General features: G+C 40.7%; 1 protein-coding gene and 1 pseudogene across 3 annotated transcripts; both read right to left on the reverse strand.

Moving 5' to 3' along the window:
• Positions 1 to 1968: 1968 nt before the first annotated feature.
• LOC125292389 (E3 ubiquitin/ISG15 ligase TRIM25-like) lies at positions 1969 to 17721 on the reverse strand. Of its 3 annotated transcripts, XM_048239651.1 has the most exons (7): positions 17099 to 17721; positions 16749 to 16844; positions 11297 to 11530; positions 10192 to 10336; positions 9252 to 9392; positions 9092 to 9109; positions 1969 to 2447 (listed from the first exon to the last, which is right to left on the reverse strand). In XM_048239651.1, exons 1-7 carry the CDS (start codon positions 17678 to 17680, stop codon positions 2371 to 2373), a joined length of 1293 nt encoding a protein of 430 aa, XP_048095608.1. In that variant the 5' UTR covers positions 17681 to 17721; the 3' UTR covers positions 1969 to 2370. The 3 variants fall into 3 exon arrangements, with proteins under 3 accessions (XP_048095608.1, XP_048095609.1, XP_048095607.1); XM_048239652.1 differs by lacking the exons at positions 9092 to 9109; positions 9252 to 9392; positions 10192 to 10336 and adding exons at positions 2616 to 2769; positions 3132 to 3276 and having other exon boundaries at positions 1969 to 2468; XM_048239650.1 differs by lacking the exon at positions 1969 to 2447 and having other exon boundaries at positions 8506 to 9109.
• Positions 4348 to 7661, reverse strand: LOC125291829 (annotated as a pseudogene).
• Positions 17722 to 18109: the final 388 nt, after the last annotated feature.

The following is an 18109-nucleotide window of genomic DNA, read 5'->3' on the forward strand; positions in this document are numbered from 1 at the left end:
ATTTATTTTACATGTCTTACAAACATATATACATGCATTCAGTTGAGTGAAATCAGATATAAGCACACAAAGGCGGATTTTAGAACTCACGTTAAGCCGATGGTAGCACACTGAATGCAAATGCGCCGATTTGATGCAGGCAAACTATTTGACTGTTACTAACGAAGGTTTTATAGCAATATTATAAATGTGGCGACAGAATAGCCTAGAACTTGGGTAAGCCTTTGCGTTTAGTAGCCCTAATTGTGGTGATAGCCTAAACTGATGTGAATCACGGACTATCCTACAACCAAAGAAAGTAAAAGGTGATTAGTAGGCCTACCTCGTTAGCAAAACAAAGGCGGGACTGCACCCTTCACAAACCGTAAAATAAAGTTTATTAGTTTTACAGTTGACTACAGTTGACAGTTCCCCATCAGTCCACACAAACAATTCTGGTTTCCTTTACACTAGCCATTTCGTCATAGCCTATTCTGTCTGTTTGTAAAGCACAAACTTTGGTCAATTTCTGTAAAAAGAAACAGTGCCACCTATAGGCCTGGGGTATGAAGTAACGCGGTTGAGTCGTGTTGAGATGGATCCGTTTGGACTAAAATATTCTTGATGCGGTTTCAGGGAAGACGGAGGAAAAAAAGATCGGTTTCGTATGTGTGGACTAGCCCTAAGATCAAATGAAGGATGGTTTCTACGCAACACTTTTATAAATGAGGCCCCAGGAACCTACTCTTTCTAGGCTCCCTGTTCAAACAAGGCGACCTTGTAACTTTGGACCTCACTTAATCCTTGCCTTGCAAGGTTAACTTTACACTTAAACAAACATTACACTCTACGACTTCCCTGATTTCTGGACCTCAAGCTCTTCTGTGTGTCTTCCTGGTTCTGCTGTTTCCTGTCTATCGTGTCTCTCTTGTGTGAAATAAGCCTGCCTTTTAAATAGACTAGGCAATTACCCCAATCAGTATGTTGGGCTAAACCATTGTAGAGGGATGAAGGTCTTATGCCCACACAGCTAAAATCTCCCAGTATAGACACATACATACACAGCAATAAAACAAACTGAGTGCAGGTGAGTGTGTTTCACTGCAGTCCACGTATGGCACAAGGCAGTTTTTCAAACGTTTGTCATAGGGGAAAAGGAGAGGACTACTTTTTCACAGTGCTATAATGTACTACATGTTGAATTATATTTGTAATCCTTCCTGGTTCTATGTGGTTAAGTTTAATACACTCTATCTAAGTCAGTTTCAGAAAACTATCGTGTCATAAAAAGAAAGAAAATGTGTCCACTGCCAGACCATTAAAAAAAAAAACTTCCAAAGTAAGAAGCCATGGTTAGTTATGCAAAGCACTACCAAGACCACTAATTGACTGGAGAAGTATTCTGTTAGTGGGCCTCTACCTCAGTATGTGCTGTAAGTCATGTGATGACTGATCCCTAACCACCACACTACATCCTGTTTAGGGTTGGATGGATGAGTTGACTAAAATGGCTGCTGGGGCTAACAGGATGAGCCAACAGTATGGAATCTATTGTCACAATTACTCCTCAGTGTGATCAGATACATTAAATCACTATAGTGCATATTAAGAATTTGGGATTTTATTATTGTAAATGTAAATGCAAAATCACCATTACAAGGGACTGTTTTGCATTCAATAATTTTATTAGGAATGTTTCATAAAGCAAGTAGCCTGGAAAATCCAGACCCTGATAATCTAGAAAGATTAAGGGTCTGGCAAAAAGCAATGTAATGGCCCAACTCGAGGGGCGGCAACAAGCATGCATTTAAAAATCTCACTGCACGCAATTGGATAACACTAGACCATGTTTACTCTGAATGATTTGGGACTTGACGCGAACCGATAACACTCGACCAATGTGTACTGTCCTCCACCGTTGCAGCGCTGTCTTCATCAGCTTAGCTGGTTCCCGAATGCAAGGGGAAAAAAAATGCGTGCATCATTGCTCTTTGCCAGAGTGTCTCGCAGAGACAATTCCATTGTGCTCTCGCGAGAACTCTGGATTTCCAGGGTATAAAGCAAGAGCAATAATATGGAAAGCCTATGCTTATTTGACTGATAAACACCAAGAATAGCAAATGGTTACATATACAGTAAAATGCATTCTTTTTTACCTTCCCTTGCAATACACATCACATGAAAATAAATTCAAGAGCAACTTAAACAAAATCAACTAAAAAAGACTAGAGATTTCTACAACTGTTTCACATTACATTAATAAATGAGGATGGTTTGTAACAAAAGGTACATAAAGTACTAGTAAAGCATTTGCCCAGGGATGCTGTGGTTTTGTCAAAAATAAATGTCATTGTAGAACATATGCAACTATACTGTAAGTGATTCTGATTTTTAATGTATTGCTAATACCAGTTCCAGCTCAGATGAACTTCCCTTCCAGCCAGAGTGGTCAGGGAAGTTAACAGTCATCGAATCTGTCCCTGTCAAATCTGAAAGGATCAATGAGTCATTGGAATTGCACATTATCTACTTCCTCTGCATTAAGATAACATATGGAATGTTAAAACGGAAGCCTTGTGGGGCCAACTATGATGCTGATAATGGAACTCTCTTGAAAGGGTCCATAAGGGCCTTACCTGATACCACACCCACACCACCAACACGCAACACCCATGTGACAACTGTGGCTGTACCCACATGTGCTTGTGAAAGAGCCGACATATGAACAATTCTTCATAATAGTCTCAGGAGTCTTCAGTTTGACCATGTCTCCCTTTATGAAGCCTGTGACTAAAAAAGGAACAGAGACATTCATGTGTGAATAAGGTCTGATTAACAGAGACCTTCTCTGCTGCTGTCTCCTGCTACTGGGACGTTGCTAATCCGCATGTCAAACAAGTTCCTCATCACCTGCAGTTACCTACAGTTACAAGCCATACCATGCTAAGCCATCCTGACCATACTATCTCTTCAGATACCTACAACTGAAGACACAAATTAATTTCAAGTGTAAACAGCCCCTGAGGGGCTAAACTGGATTGTTTTTGCTCATATCCTCCTCCTGCCAATACGTCAACCATCTGACCATGGATTACTTGCTCGTCTTTTTTTATAGTGCCTCTTGGGACCAGGAGGGCCTTGCCCACACCTACCTTTAAGTACTTCCTGGTGGAACTCTTTTCTTTTCTCCCTTAGAGATGGGATAACTGCTTTCATTATTTCACTGAAGGAGAACCCTGATTCAAAAGTGACCTCAGGAAAATCCTCAGATGTAGAAGCGAGATGTAATTTGAAACTCTGCAGGAAAACAAAGGGACAGAAATTAGACCATAAGGATCACACTCCCAGGCCAAATCTGATGTTTTTGACTTGATTTTTTGACTTGATCGAATGGTGTTAAAATAGTGTGAACAGTGAAAGTCACATGAAATCTGCCATTTTCAATTCTGATTTAGGCCACTTTCATATGTGGTTTGATGTTGGCAATACAACATGCAAACTGAACAATTATTGGAATTCATGCAACTTTAATTTTCTCGATTGACATTCATCAGAATTTTGCGCTGGTAGAATTCCAAACATTTCACTGGAGCACCAAAGAAGTTTGGAGCTCGCTCTACGATGCATGTTATCACTCTGTCAGTCAGTCATTTTTGGGGCAGCCGTGGCCTACTGGTTAGCGCTTCGGACTTGTAACCGGAGGGTTGCCGATTCGAACCCCGACCAGTAGGCACGGCTGAAGTGCCCTTGAGCAAGGCACCTAACCCCTCACTGCTCTCCGAGCACCGCTGTTGTTGCAGGCAGCTCGCTGCGCCGGGACAAGTGTGTGCTTCACCTCACTGTGTGCTGAGTGTGTTTCACTAATTCACGGATTGGAATAAATGCAGAGACCAAATTTCCCTAATGGGATCAAAAGAGTATATATACTTATACTTAGTTGGGTTGGGTGCATGTTGTATGTGTGTTAGTTTGTTATTGCTTTGCACATACGGATCAGTTCAGGATCTATCACCAGTCCTCACTGGGGTAGGAATCTGACATTCGCTAAATTTAATTAAAAAAATGTGAACCACAGCAAAAAATGGATTTGAGCAACAAAAAAATAAAAAACAGAATTGAGCGGTGTGAACCTAGCCTTATTGAGGACAGAGGGCGGTGGTAGCGTAGTGGTTAAGGAGCTGGGCTAGCCTATAGTAGCCTAAAAAGTTGTGGGTTCAATTCCCAGATCTCACCTGGGAAATCCTTGAGCGAGGCACTTTAACCCCAAGTTGCTCTGGGGACAATGGCTTTTGTAATATAATTGACAAATGTAAGTTCAGAAGAGAAGTGTCTGCTAAATTAATGAAATGTAAATATAAAAAGGTGCCGTCAACATCTGGGACTTTCGACCAGTGGTCCATCCATTGCAGCTACCTGTAGGAAATCAACGGGGTCCTCTATTGGCTGAAGTTTCTCCATCTCAGCATCTCTGCTCTTCAGTTTGCTCCAACTGCAGCTCCTGCAGCTGCTCCAGGAGTCCTTCAGCTCGACTCACCTCTGCCCTCTCCTGAGCTCTGATCGACTTCATCACCTCAGAGTGCTTTTGCTCCATGAAGCTGATCAGCTCAATGAACATCCTCTCAGTGTTCTTAACAGCTTTCTGTGCAGAGGCCTGATGGGGGATACAGAGACTTGTGTCAGCTAATTTCCAGTTATTTTCAAGGGGGGATGGGAGAATGCCTGCTTGAGGATGAATGTTTGTTCATCCACTCCTCCCGCACAGTTCGGGACTACTTCAAGAATCTCCATAGAGTGCTGCTGTTCACTGAGTGTTTGACTAGGATCCTTATCACTGAATTACACATTTTTGAAACTGGGAAAGTCTTTCAGCTAAAACTCTTATCTTTTTTCTGACCCATGGGTTATATGTAAGTGTGTCATGTCATCCTGGATGAGATTTTGAACTGCTTTGCAATTGTCTATTAAAGGCAATCTTTGTAAACATGTCTGAGTGCAGTTTGTGGAAAGATCCTCATTACTCTAGCCTGACGAGCCAGACCCACATTAAAATGTAGGGTCTGGGCACTCCACCGTTCGCAGTGCTCAGTCGAGGTAGGGATAATCGGTTGTCTTTCAAATTCCCTCTGCCGCAATAGGACAGCGCTATGAGTCCCATGCGTTTCCCACCAGCCGAGCTAGATGACTAGTTCAAACTTTTGCCAACTTAATAAAAGCTTAACTCGTGTCACACTGTTCGCCAACAGCAACATCCATCTTATTTGTTTTCAAGTAGCAGGGAATTCAAGCCAAACCGTTGCAACTCTGCCATCAATCATTATGTTTAGTCCACCTAACGACTCTATACACGATTTGATTGGCCTGATAGAAGTTTAATTTTTCGAGCTCACAAGCCAACGGAGAGTTGCTAGACTAGCCCTGGCAGCAAATGTAATTTGCTGCCGCTAGGGTGCGTCTAGATTTCTAGGCTATCATTACTCAGTTCACAGAGCACTCCTCGGGGTAAGTGCTATTGTTCCTCGTAATACTATTGCTGTCCTTAGTTGGGCAAAGGGGGATTCTGTGAAGTAGTTGTCCTGTCATTCTGACAGAATAGACAGATCAGGCATAGTCAGAGTGTAACAGCTTGTTCTTTACGGCTCGAGAGTTACATCTCTAGTGGGTTTCTCTGAAAAGGTGAATGTTAACTATATTTGGGTGTTAAATCGAGGGGGACTATCGAGCCCTGTGGTCGGGCATTTTGGCCCGGAAAGGAAATAAATGTGTGCGTGCAAAGTTTAGGACGAGGACAAGAATCTCCGCCATAGAGTGCTGCTGTTCACTGGGCGCTTGACTAGTATAATCATTCTACCTTAATTTCCCAACTAAGCCACCGCTTATACATTGATTTTGCAAAATTTCTTCAGCTACATGTATGAGGTTAATACACAGGGGCAGTTAATATGGCATTAATATGGTTTTGTTTCTTTGTGTTTTAATGTGTTAAAACACCTTTAGACTATTACCTTTTTTATGTGTTTTTATTGTTCTTTTTTAAACACTTTTAAACTATTGCCCTTTTATGCTTTTATGTAATACAATACAAATCCATTTTTTCTTGTGTGTTTTATGTTTTCTCTTTTTTAAACTTCACTTTGACTATCATCTATGCTTTTATTTGCTATTCCTGTTTCCTTGTGTTTATGTAATGCCCATTGAATGACCTTTGTGTATGAAATGCGCTATATAAATAGTTGCTTTGACCTAATTTTCTTTACCATAGTATAATGATTAAACAGCTCTTGCAAACAAATAAACACACTGCTAAACATTTAGCCATGTTGAACAACAGTTAATGAGCCATGTTGAAAAGTAAATAAGTGGTTGAACAGTAATGACCTTTAGAGTTAGCAGGGCCTGATGGACCTCTTGCAGCTCCTTCATTCTCTGCTGAATCTGTGTCTGATTCTCCACCTTCATCCCTAGCAACTCTGTCTATGGATAGAGGCACACAGACCAACACAATGTACTGTAGGTTATTGTGTTCTGCATTCATCATTTGGGTTATGGTCAATACAACTATCCAGAGGCATCAACCCTAAACTTTAATATTACTTTTAATTTATTCTCTGAATAAAGGTGTGTGTGTGTGTGTGGGGGACTTACCTGCTTCTCGGTCCGTTCAGCGGTAGCTGGGACAGTTTTATGCCCATTGTGGTCGTCCATCAAACACAGCAGACAGATTAACTGCTGGTCTGTACGACAAAACACCTCAATAATCCTGTCGTGCTGAGAGCAGATCTTCTCCTGTAGCTGTGAGGTGGCATTCACCAGCTTGTGCTTGCTAAAGCGAGACACTTCATAGTGAGGCTGAATATGAGCTTCACAATAGGAAACCAGGCATGTTAGACACGACTTGATGGCTTTATGTTTTCTCCCAGTGCAGAAATCACACTCCACATCGCCTGGTCCGGCATAGGTAGGAGCCTTAGCATCAGACTGCAGTTCAGACTTCTTCAGCTTCTCTATAACTTCAGTCAGCATTGTGTTTCTGCGTAGAACAGGCCTTGGAGTGAAGGTCTCTCTGCACTGGGGGCAGCTGTAAACACCCTTCTGGTCTTCTTGGTCCCAGCAGCCTGTAATGCAGTTCAAACAGAAACTGTGTCCACAGGGAACAGTTACCGGGTCCTTCAGTAGATCCAGGCAAATTGGGCAGCTTAACTCATCCTGAGACACTGAAGCAAAGATTGTTAAATGGAGCAAGATACTTCGTCGTAGTTCATGTCTATGGCGCCGAAATGGGGATCCCGAATCCTGTCTGCATAAAGAGGCGTGTCGATGGCGATTGATGGCGTGCGTTGCAACCGACCCAACAGCAGCTGCATAAATAACGGGCGCGACACCTGATATAAGGTTGATTTTCTCCAGACTGGAATGCTCAAAAATGCTAAAAATGTACCTGAAATGTTCAGAAGGGTTTGAGGATCATGAAAGCGTGCCGAAATTCACATTCCTAACTCTATAGAACCAAGACCTTAGCATATGTGGTGAAATTCTGAGCTATGCCCATAGACTTCAATGGAGCAGTCGCTGCCTCTGCTCTGCATAAAGGGGGATTTTGACCCCCCCTCGTGCGGTTCCCGGAAGTGGCTCCTGATGAAACATCTTGCTCCGCCTTAACAATCTTTGACTGAAGCACTCGCCATTTCTCCTTAGAAACACACACTTGTGCTGGCTACAAGCAAAGCTAAATAGATTTCGTTTCACCAGAAGTGGGAGTTAGTGTTTCATCCTTGCTCTGTGTGGGCACAAACCTTAAAGGTACAGAGCTAAATAGCAGAAGTCTACAGAGAAAAGATACATTTTTTAAATGAATCACAGTAAAAAAAAAAATCAGCATACATCAGTAGGAAACATTTTGAAATTCCTTTGAATATAACAACAAAAATAATACAGTGTTTCCATTTAATCATCTAGTGTTTTGTTGCTATTATGGTGCAAATTATTATTTTGCAAATGATGTCTGTGATTTTCCCTAGTTCTATGTAGTTGTTTGTTTTATCCAAGACCATTTCAGAAAGCTATTGTGTCATAAAAAGAAAAAAAATCCCTTGCCAGACCTTAAAAGCAACTGAATTAAAACAAGTAAGCAAACATCCAAATAATAATTCAAGTAGAATTCTGATAACTTGCCTTCAGGCACCCGTATAGCCGAGTATAAGAACTATGACAAGATTTTTAGGCTAAGCTCTGATGAATATGCTTCTTCTTCTGATATGCCTTTGGGTAGTCATGAGTAGAATGGAAAATCTTTTTTTTTTTTTCAAAAAACTTCCCAAGTAAGAAGCCATGGTTAGTCCTGTAAGTCATGTGATGACTGATCCCTAATCACCACACTACATCCAGTTTAGAGTTGAAAGGATGAGTTCACTCAAATGACACAGGATGCGCCAACAGTATGGAATCTATTGTCACAATTACTCCTCCATGTTATCTGACACAATAAAATCACTATAAATGTAAATGTAAAATCACCATTACAAGGGAAAATTTAGTGTTCAATAATTTATTAGGAATGTTTCATAAAGCAAGGAGATGTCCGTTTAGAGTTATATTGAAAGCTTTTGCTTACTTGACTGGTAAACACCAACAATAGCACTTAATAAACACTGGAACTAATAAATCTGTTACATATAAATGTATTATTTTTTACCTTCCCTTACAATACACATCACATAAAAATAAATTCCAGAGTCTTACTGATTTAGAAGCAAAGAGTCCACAAATACAACTCCATGACTAGGGTACAAGGACAATTAATTTCAACATTACAAATGTTAACAAACTGCAAAAATGGCATGCACTAAGACTATATTCAGATTGTTGTACTTTATGGGATGTAAGAGCAACACAATCAACTAAAAATTCTACAATGGTTTTACATTACATTAATAAATGAGGTACCAGTACCAGTAAGTAAAGCATTTACCAGGGATACTGTGGTTTGGTCAAAAATAAATGTCACTGTAAGTACACGTGATAAGGGTTTCTGAATTTTAATGTATTGCTAAAACCAGTTCCAACTTAGATGATAACCCCTTCCAGCCAGAGTGATCAGGGAAGTCAACAACAGTCAAACAAGTCCCGGTCAAAGCTGAAAGGATCAATGTGTCATTGGAAATGCACATTATTATAATATGTACACTTGGTAATGTTAACATTTTAAATAGTCACCACTTAATCATTTCCATCCATTATAGTGTAAAGTGATGTAAGGGTAAATATAAGGGCCTCACCTGATACCACACCCACACCACCAACAGTGATGTCATAACGGTGCTTGTACCCACAGGTGTTGTACGTAATGCGTGGACAAGTCTTGTTAATGGTCTCAGGAGTCTTCAGTTTGACCATGTCCCCCTTCATGAAGCCTGAGACTAGAAAAGGAGCAGAGACAGTCATGTGTGAATAATGTCTGACTGAATTCACACCAAGAACTATAACTATAACCATAATAATAACGATAAAAGCGTTCACACCGAACAACGATAAACAAAGTCTCTCCTTGTGTTAATGAATGTGACGGTTAAAATTTGGTGGGTTCTGATTGGCTATTAGCTTTTTATCGTTCTAAAAATCGCTCTGAAAGTGATCCCCGACGATATCGTTCTTAATGTCCTTATCGTTATCCTTATGTGTGAACGTCGTCATTCATAATAATGAGAACGATATTTGTTTATAGTTATCGTTGTCGTTCTTGGTGTGAATGGGCCTTAACAGAGACCTTATCTGCTGCTCTAGTTAGTTAGTTAGTTCGTTTTATTAGTTGTCCCCTTAGGGAAATTCTTTTTCATATTTTTCCATACCACTTTTCATCCTGCATGGTCCCAAGCACAGAATGGCACATACATGGTCACAGACATAGGAATGACACATACAGACATACACCTTACATACATCATAGGCATTTGACACAGACTTTTACATAAATTATTGGGGGTTTCATGGGAAAAACATACATTATTGCACTGCATATATTTATCTGTGGGGCTTTGTGTTGTTGAGTGTTTGGATTCCTAAGGGGATTAGGCTTCTGCTGAAGCGGGCTTTATTGCACCTTATCCTTCTTAAATGGTTAAAGTATGTGAAAGGTGCCTTCTCAAGAAAAGTGCCTTCTAGAGCCAAGCTTAGGTCTGGCCTTATGGGCCTATGATGCATCCTTCTGAAGACACCTACCTTCATGTATTTCCTGGAGGAACTCTATTGTTTTCTCCCTCAGATATGGGGAAACTTCTTTCAATATTTTACTGAAGGAGAACTCTGGTTCAAAAGTGACCTTGGGAAAATCCTCAGATGTAGAAGTGAGATGTAATTTGAAACTCTGCAGGAAAACAAAAGGGACAAGTAATAGACCATGAGGACTTCAAGGTTAGGTTCACACTCCCAGGCCAAATCCTATTTTTTTACTCGATGTGACACATATCTAATGGTGAAAAAAGTGAACCAAAAAAAAGCTAAAACAGCTAAAAACAGTGCAAGTCACATGAAATATGACATTTTCAATTCTGATTTAGGCCACTTTCATATGTGGTTTGATGTTTTGCAATAGAACATGCAAACTGGACAGTAGAGATGCACCGATATGGAATTTTAGGGCCGATAACGAAATTAGGGCTTTAAAAAATATCGGCGCAAATTATTGCCTGAAATTCTGTTATCGAAACAATAATATTTTATTTTTTTCACTTATCAGCCAATAACATATTGGCCACCTATATTTTGTGCATCCCTATTGGACAGTTATTGGAATTCATGCAACTTTCACGTCCTTGATTGACATTCATCAGAATTCTGGTGTAACATTTCACTGGAGCACCAAAGAGGTTTGGAGCTCATTCTATGATGTGTGTTATCCCATCACTAAGTCAGTTGGGTTTGGTCCATGCTGTGCGTTAGTTTGTTTGTTGTTGCTTTGCACATGCGAGTCAGTTAAGGATATATCACCAGTCCTCACTGGGGTAGGAATCTGATATTGGCTAAATTGACTAAAACAATGTGAACCACAGAAAAAAAAATGGATTTGAGCAACAACAAAAAAAATTAATTGAGCGGTGTGAACCTAGCCTTATTGAGGATAGGGGCTGGTGGTAGCATAGTGGTTAAGGAGCTGGGCTAGCATGTAGTAGCCTGAAAAGTTGTGGGTTCAATACACAGCTTTCACCATTGTGCCCCTTGAGCAAGGCACTTAACCCCAAGTTGCTCCAGGGATAATATATTTGACAAAGGTGCCATCAACATCTGGGACTTTCAACCAGTGGTCCATCTACAGTATTACAAATACCTGTAGGAAATCAACAGGGTCCTCTATTGGCTGAAGTTTCTCCATCTCAGCATCTCGGCTCTTCAGTTTAGTGATCTCCAGCTCCAGCTGCTCCAGGAGTCCTTCAGCTCGACTCACCTCTGCCCTCTCTTGAGCTCTGATCGACTCGGTCACCTCAGAGCGCTTTTGCTCCATGAAGCTGATCAGCTCAGTGAAGATCCTATCAGTCTCCTCAACAGCTGCCTGTGCGGAGACCTGTTAACAAGACATAAAGACTCATTGCATGTCAATTCAAAGCATTTCCTCAAATGCTTAGTGACGACAAAGTCCTTTTAGGCAAGTCCCTCCACTCGGTGGCCATATTGTAATGCTTTTTGGGCACTTATCGGGCATCTATTTCGGGCAGAACTGCGCATGCGCAAGGCTTCATGAATCACAAACCTCGCTCCAGCTGCAAGGTCACTACACATGACTGGCACGATGCATTCACAACACACCACATGATTGGCACAATGCATTCACAACACACCACATGATTGGCACAATGTATTAACATGGGAATTTTTGTCGGCGAAAGGGGCGGAATATGTGTAGACAACGGCCGTGTTTGTGTTACGAACTAACCCCATGCATTTCTAAGGGAGTGCGGTGTCTCCTCATTAGAAAGTAAAATGTAAATCAGGTTTATAGGCCAAGTGTACTTGCGTATACAAGGAATTTGCTCTCTGCATTTATCCCATCATTGAATTAGTGAACACACAGAGTACACAGTGAACACACAGTGAGGTGAAGCACACATTAAAGGAGAGTGTGAACGTACTGTATGTCTCCTAGCTCATCTCGGCTTGTCCCCTTCCAGTAACTGAAATTGATGTATTTCCACTGAATTATTTTTGGAATCTGATCCCTTATCATACCGGTGTTGTCCTTTAACCTGGAGCAGTGAGCTGCCTTGCTACAGTGGCGATCGGGGAGCAGTGAGGGGTTAGGTGCCTTGCTCAAGGACATTTCAGCCGTGGATGTGGACATGAGAGAGCAGTAAACAGAGTTCCCACTCTAAGAGAAATGTAAAATTCCATGACTTTTCCCTGAGTTTCCCTGACAAAAAACTGAATTTCCATGACCTACTATATATAATGAAAAGTATACCAACCAAAGATTTGAGAACTGTTGCGTAGCGTTCAAGAATCAGATGAATAAATGGGCATTGAACAGGGTTCATACTCTAAGTCAAATATAACATTCCATGACTTTTCCCTGACAAAAAAAACGAATTTCCATGACTTATTAAATAAGGACTGTTACAATGTACTCACCGCTGATTTCAGAGCAGTCGTGTAGCATTCAAGAATCTTTAACTTTTTTGGAGCGGGTATTGATTAAACAAAGTTAGGCTACTCAAGCAAGCAGCAATGCTAATATCCAGACATACATGCATGGAAATATTTGTATTCATATATTTTGTTAAGTACATTTTAAACAGTTACAACAATATTCCCTGATATTCCATGACTTTGACCCTAAAATTCTAAAATTCCCTGACTTTCCATGTCTGGAATAGATTTTCCAAAATTCCATGATATTCTAGAAATTCCATGACCCGTGGGAACCCTGATTGAATAAAAAAGTTGGACTAACCACAACTACTCAAGCAAGCAGTAAAGCTAATAATCATATATACACCAATTCTGAGTGGAAATATTTATTTGCATTAATGTATTTTGGCAAGTAGGCTACATATTAAACTGCTAGAACAAATTCCATGATATTCCATGACCCCAAAATGATAATATTCCCTGATTTTCCATGTCTGGAATCAGGGGCGCAGGAGGGGACGTGGGGGATGTGTCCCACACAGTGCTGAAGAGACAGCCGTCCCCCCCCCTCACTTTTGATAAGGAAAAAAAGCCTTATATACGCTAAATAAATAATAACCTATAGGGTTTGCGCTAACTATGTAAAACTCCCCATTAACAGCATCACATCACTAACCACAGCCATATACAGTACTGTAAGACTGCACAATCTCATATTCACTCTGTTGGATATCTGAAGCCAGTTTGTCTACTAACAACCATCATTAGAGATGCTTTTCGTTTGGAGCGGCATACTGGTAGGCCATCAAAAGCATAACATTTTCGGTTTGGTTTGGGATCTAATTTACTTTTGGACTGTTTGATTATATTGCTAAATGTTGGGACTGATGGGCACTGAACTCTGGGAGATATTTGACGGTTCACTGTTATGTTTCATGCAGTTGAAAAAGTGTCGGATTTCCACCGCTGTTTATTGCGAGATAAGGTAGCCATTCATTGAATAGGGTTGTGCTGTAATAGAAACCTTTTGCGTAGCCAAGTAGCCTAAATTGAGTTATTGTTTAATTATGCATGATTTAGTAGGCTACTTTTTATTAAATTCGTAGGCTGGAATGCCTTGAGTCATAACAATTAAATGTAGTAGGCTTCAGCCTCTGGCAATTAGCTCGAAGGGTGCAAGACAATGAGCTTGAGAACGCGTGTGTTGGAGACCCATGGTAGGAAAAACGACTTTATTAATCCAACCAACAATATAATAAAATATTAAGAAGAGGTGTTATTTCATTGACTTAAATCGAAGCAATGTCTTCTAGTGCTGGTGGACTGATGGCAATTGCTGGTATGGTATAGGCAAATATGGGAACCTGCCTTTATTTGTCCGCCAGGGGCTCGAATTACGTGGGAGCCAGAGGGAGCCGAGCTCCCATAGAGTGACGACTGGCACCCATGAAAGCAACAAAGTCAAAAACCTGAGGGGGTCTCTCATATCTGAAGGTGTCTGGCATTGTAATTTAATCTTAAACAACCGCTCATTATCCATCCCTGTGCGATGTCTTACCATTAAAGACGTTAAATTAAAATATAGGCTACTACGGGACCTACACTACGCTCTTGAACGCAGCATGACACTTCACCACCACACCACTAGACTATATGAGCAAATCGTATCGATTTGACAGCACTCGCAAATCTGAAGAAGTCACCCTGCTTTGATGTGAGTGTTTTGTCTATTTGCATAGGCGTTCATTGGGCTAGCCTACGTGGTTTGATACGTGCTGAAAAGTCCTGTTTGCTGTTGAACTTGCGCTTTACCTATTCTATGTTGATTGACAAAGCCATACATTATGGCCCATAATGCAGCCTATTGTGTTGTTGTCTGATGATCTAGCTATCCTCTGCCATTCAGAGCTCCGAAAGTTCCCATTTTGAAACACCTGTTAGCAATCTCTGATGTCGGAATATTCAATGGCTACCCGACAATATCTCAGTGCAAACTCCAAAATTGTTCGTCTATTCATTTTCCACGGTTCAACACATTAGCCTACTAGAACATAGTTTGGCTGGCTTTATTCATTTCTGCCAGTTAGTGCTTTTTCCCCTGTGTATAAGTTACACTACATGCATTATTGTGTTTGACACTGAGGATAGCCTATCTGAGACGGTGGTCTGGTTTAAATGAGTTACGTTGTGAAATTGACACAGTGGCACAGACTAAATCGTTTAGTCTATTTCTTTGTATTGTGAAATTTAATTGAGATATGGACTATTATAATCAATAATATGTTGAAATTAATTAAAAGTAATCAATTTCTATGAAAAATCTATGTCTGTTGTATGCTTGTGTCAAGGTAAAGCCTAGGCCTACCGATGCGATATACTGTACTGCGCCAAAAGCCACTTCTATGCTATTTCATTGTATCGCCTTTGTTAGGCTATCTTGGCGGGGTGTGTCTCTCTATCTCAAACTTTTTATGAGATAGAGAGACCCCTTTAAAGACAAAAAGATAATTAGAGCCCTGTGTCCGCTATAAATAGAATCAATCCGGGCATAATTTGAGGATTTATGGTAGCCTATCTCCTGCTCAACATGACATTAGCTGTTATGTTTATTGATAACAAACTCAACTAGCCTACTGATCAACTTCGTTTTTCACTAGCCTAACTATAAAATACAAGTATATAGGCCTACCCAAAGTTTTTGTTCTAAGACATTTATTTCAAACATAATTTCAAGACACAAATTGGATACTTCAGTTACCTTGGTGCATAAATCCCAGAGAGTAGGTGACCACACCCCAGAGTGATGGGCCTTTCTTTACGCTGTTCAGTGTGGGGTATAAACAAGCTGAGAATTTAGCGTGTTGTCGCCTGGCTGTCACAGACATGGGGAGCTCTTTAAAGCTTGGGATAATGTGGTACAGTTACTACAGTAACAGTATTTTATTTTACTTCTTATGTAATATTTTTTTTTTTTTTTTTTCAATTTTATAAATGCTTTCTTTAAATGCTGTTGGAACAAATAGTTGATTATAAAGGCAACTTTCTGTTGCAATTTTCTGTGTGTTCTAGACTGGTAACTTGTTAAGCCAACATGTTCTAACATTGCATAAATATTAACTGCAGACACATAGTGGAGAGTTGATTTGGTTTATACCAGACAATTTAGGTACTTTAGGCCTAACTAGGCTATTTGATCATGTAGTCTATGTTTGGATCATAGGCATGATGATTCATTCATGGCTTCATAAAATATCAACATCATGTTGCTTTTAGAGTATTCTACCATTGGCCCAAGTAGTGTAAAATAAATCTAAAAAAATTAGTAGAATTGCACATAGCACATATCAAGAAGCTGGTCTGAGGGCAGATCTGGCATTGTGCTCATCTCACAGTTTTGACAATTTTAATCAAACAATATTTTGAAAACAATCAATGGTATTATCTTAATATTCTGGCAAGTTTAACATATGATGGTCGAAAGTGGGCCAGAGGTGGCGATCCGATATCTGGAAATCTGATTTCACTATGGGTTTGTGTTCACAATTTGGTCCCCCTCACTTTCAAAATATCTCCCTGCGCCCCTGTCTGGAATAGACTTTCCAAAATTCTATGATATTCCAGAAATTCCATGACCCCTGAGAACCATGACTCAACCACTTCCCCCGCCCACATTTTTCCTACTGGTTCTATTCCAAGTCCGAACCCCAGTATGCCACTGCTGCCCTTGGTTGAGCTCCGCTCTCCCATGCACACATCCATGGCTGAAATGCCCTATAAGCCCTCATTGCTCCCCGAGCGCCGCAAGGTTGTTTGTTATTGTGTTTCCTTGCCTTCCTACTATGTAAAGCAACCTTGGGTTTGAGAAAGGCGCTATATAAAATAAACTTATTATTATTATTATTAATCTCACTCTGTGTTCACCGTTTGCTCTGTGCGTTCACTAATTCACTGATGGGATATGCAGAGACCAAATTCCTTGTATACGCAAGAAGGCCTAGGCCTACTTGGCCTACCTGATTTACTCTGGTTAAGAGCATTCTCACACTGGAGATGTTAGCAAAAACAGACACCAGACACCAGGCATCCGCGTACTCCGTCTCGCCTGTAGGATGCAGCCCAGAACAAGAAAAAAGTTCCGTGTCTGGCACAGTGTTCACCTGCAGTGACTCCAGAGCCTGTTTCACTTCCTCCACCTCCTCCTCCTTCTGCTGAATTAGACACCGGTTGTCCTCCTTCATCTCTAACAACGTTTTCTGTGGGTAGATTTACACAATGTATAAAATAGCTTAGGCAAAAAATTCCCATTAGCAAAACACAAATTTGACTTTCAGAAACAGTTCCTTACAGACCATCTTTAGCAAGCGAAAGCGACATTCCTGAGCTGTAACTTGCTGTTAAACTTTAACGAAGTTATAAGGCTGTTTTGTACACGAAAATACTGTTTGTTTTGTTTTGTTGCCAAGCACATGTTTAATCTGACTGAAAGGGTGAAACAGAGAACACTAACCTGCTTTTCAGTTCGTTCTGCTATCGCGGAGACGGTTTTATGCCCGTCGTGATCATCCATTGAGCAGAGCAAACAGATCAGCTCCTCATCTGTGCGGCAAAATACTTCAATGATTTTGTAATGTTGGGAGCATATCCTCTGTTGTATCTTTGTGACATTCACTAATATGTGCTTTTTTAAGCAGGCCACTTCATAGTGAGGCTGGATGTGAACTTCACAGTAAGATCCCATGCACGTAAGACACGACTTGCTGGCTTTCTCTTTTGTCTCAGTGCAAAAATCGCACTCCACATCATTTGCTCCAGTACAGCATACAACCTTATCGTCAGAATGGATTTCAGTTTTCTTCAGCTTCTCCACCACTTCGGTCAGCATTGTGTTTCTACCCAGTACAGGCCTTGGGGTGAAAGGCTCCCTGCACTGGGGGCAGCTGTAAACACCCTTCTGGTCTTCTTGATCCCAGCAGCCAGTAATGCAGGTCAAACAGAAACTGTGTCCACAGGGAACAGTCACTGGGTCCTTCAGTAGATCCAGACAGATTGGACAGCTGAACTCGTCCTGAAATACCGAAGCGCTGGCCATTTCACCTGCTCATAGACACACGTGTAGGCAGCTGGTTACAAAAGTCAGTAAGGTTTCGTTTCATCAAAAGTGGGAGTGTGTTTATTCTTCGTGGACGCAACTCTTAAAGGCACAGATCAAAAGATAGTCCAGATAGTCTAATAATGCAATGATATTATTATAGGCCTACAAATCTGCTCAACACAAAAATCTAGGTTAGTCTGATTTTATCTTCACATCTCACCCACAGCCTAGTGGTTCTCAAAGTGTGGAGGGGGAATAGCGACATGACAGGTGGGGCATGAAGCCGGGTTTTGTTTTGTTGACAGGTTTGTTTAATCTTTAAAAAAAAATCATCTTTTTGCCTATTGAAGATTGTAGATGATGTATGTAAATGTAAATGAAACAGCCACAAACAAACTAGAAACAGTCCAATATATACATTAAATT

Source organism: Alosa alosa, chromosome 3 (assembly GCF_017589495.1).
Source record: "Alosa alosa isolate M-15738 ecotype Scorff River chromosome 3, AALO_Geno_1.1, whole genome shotgun sequence".
NCBI lineage: Eukaryota > Metazoa > Chordata > Actinopteri > Clupeiformes > Clupeidae > Alosa > Alosa alosa.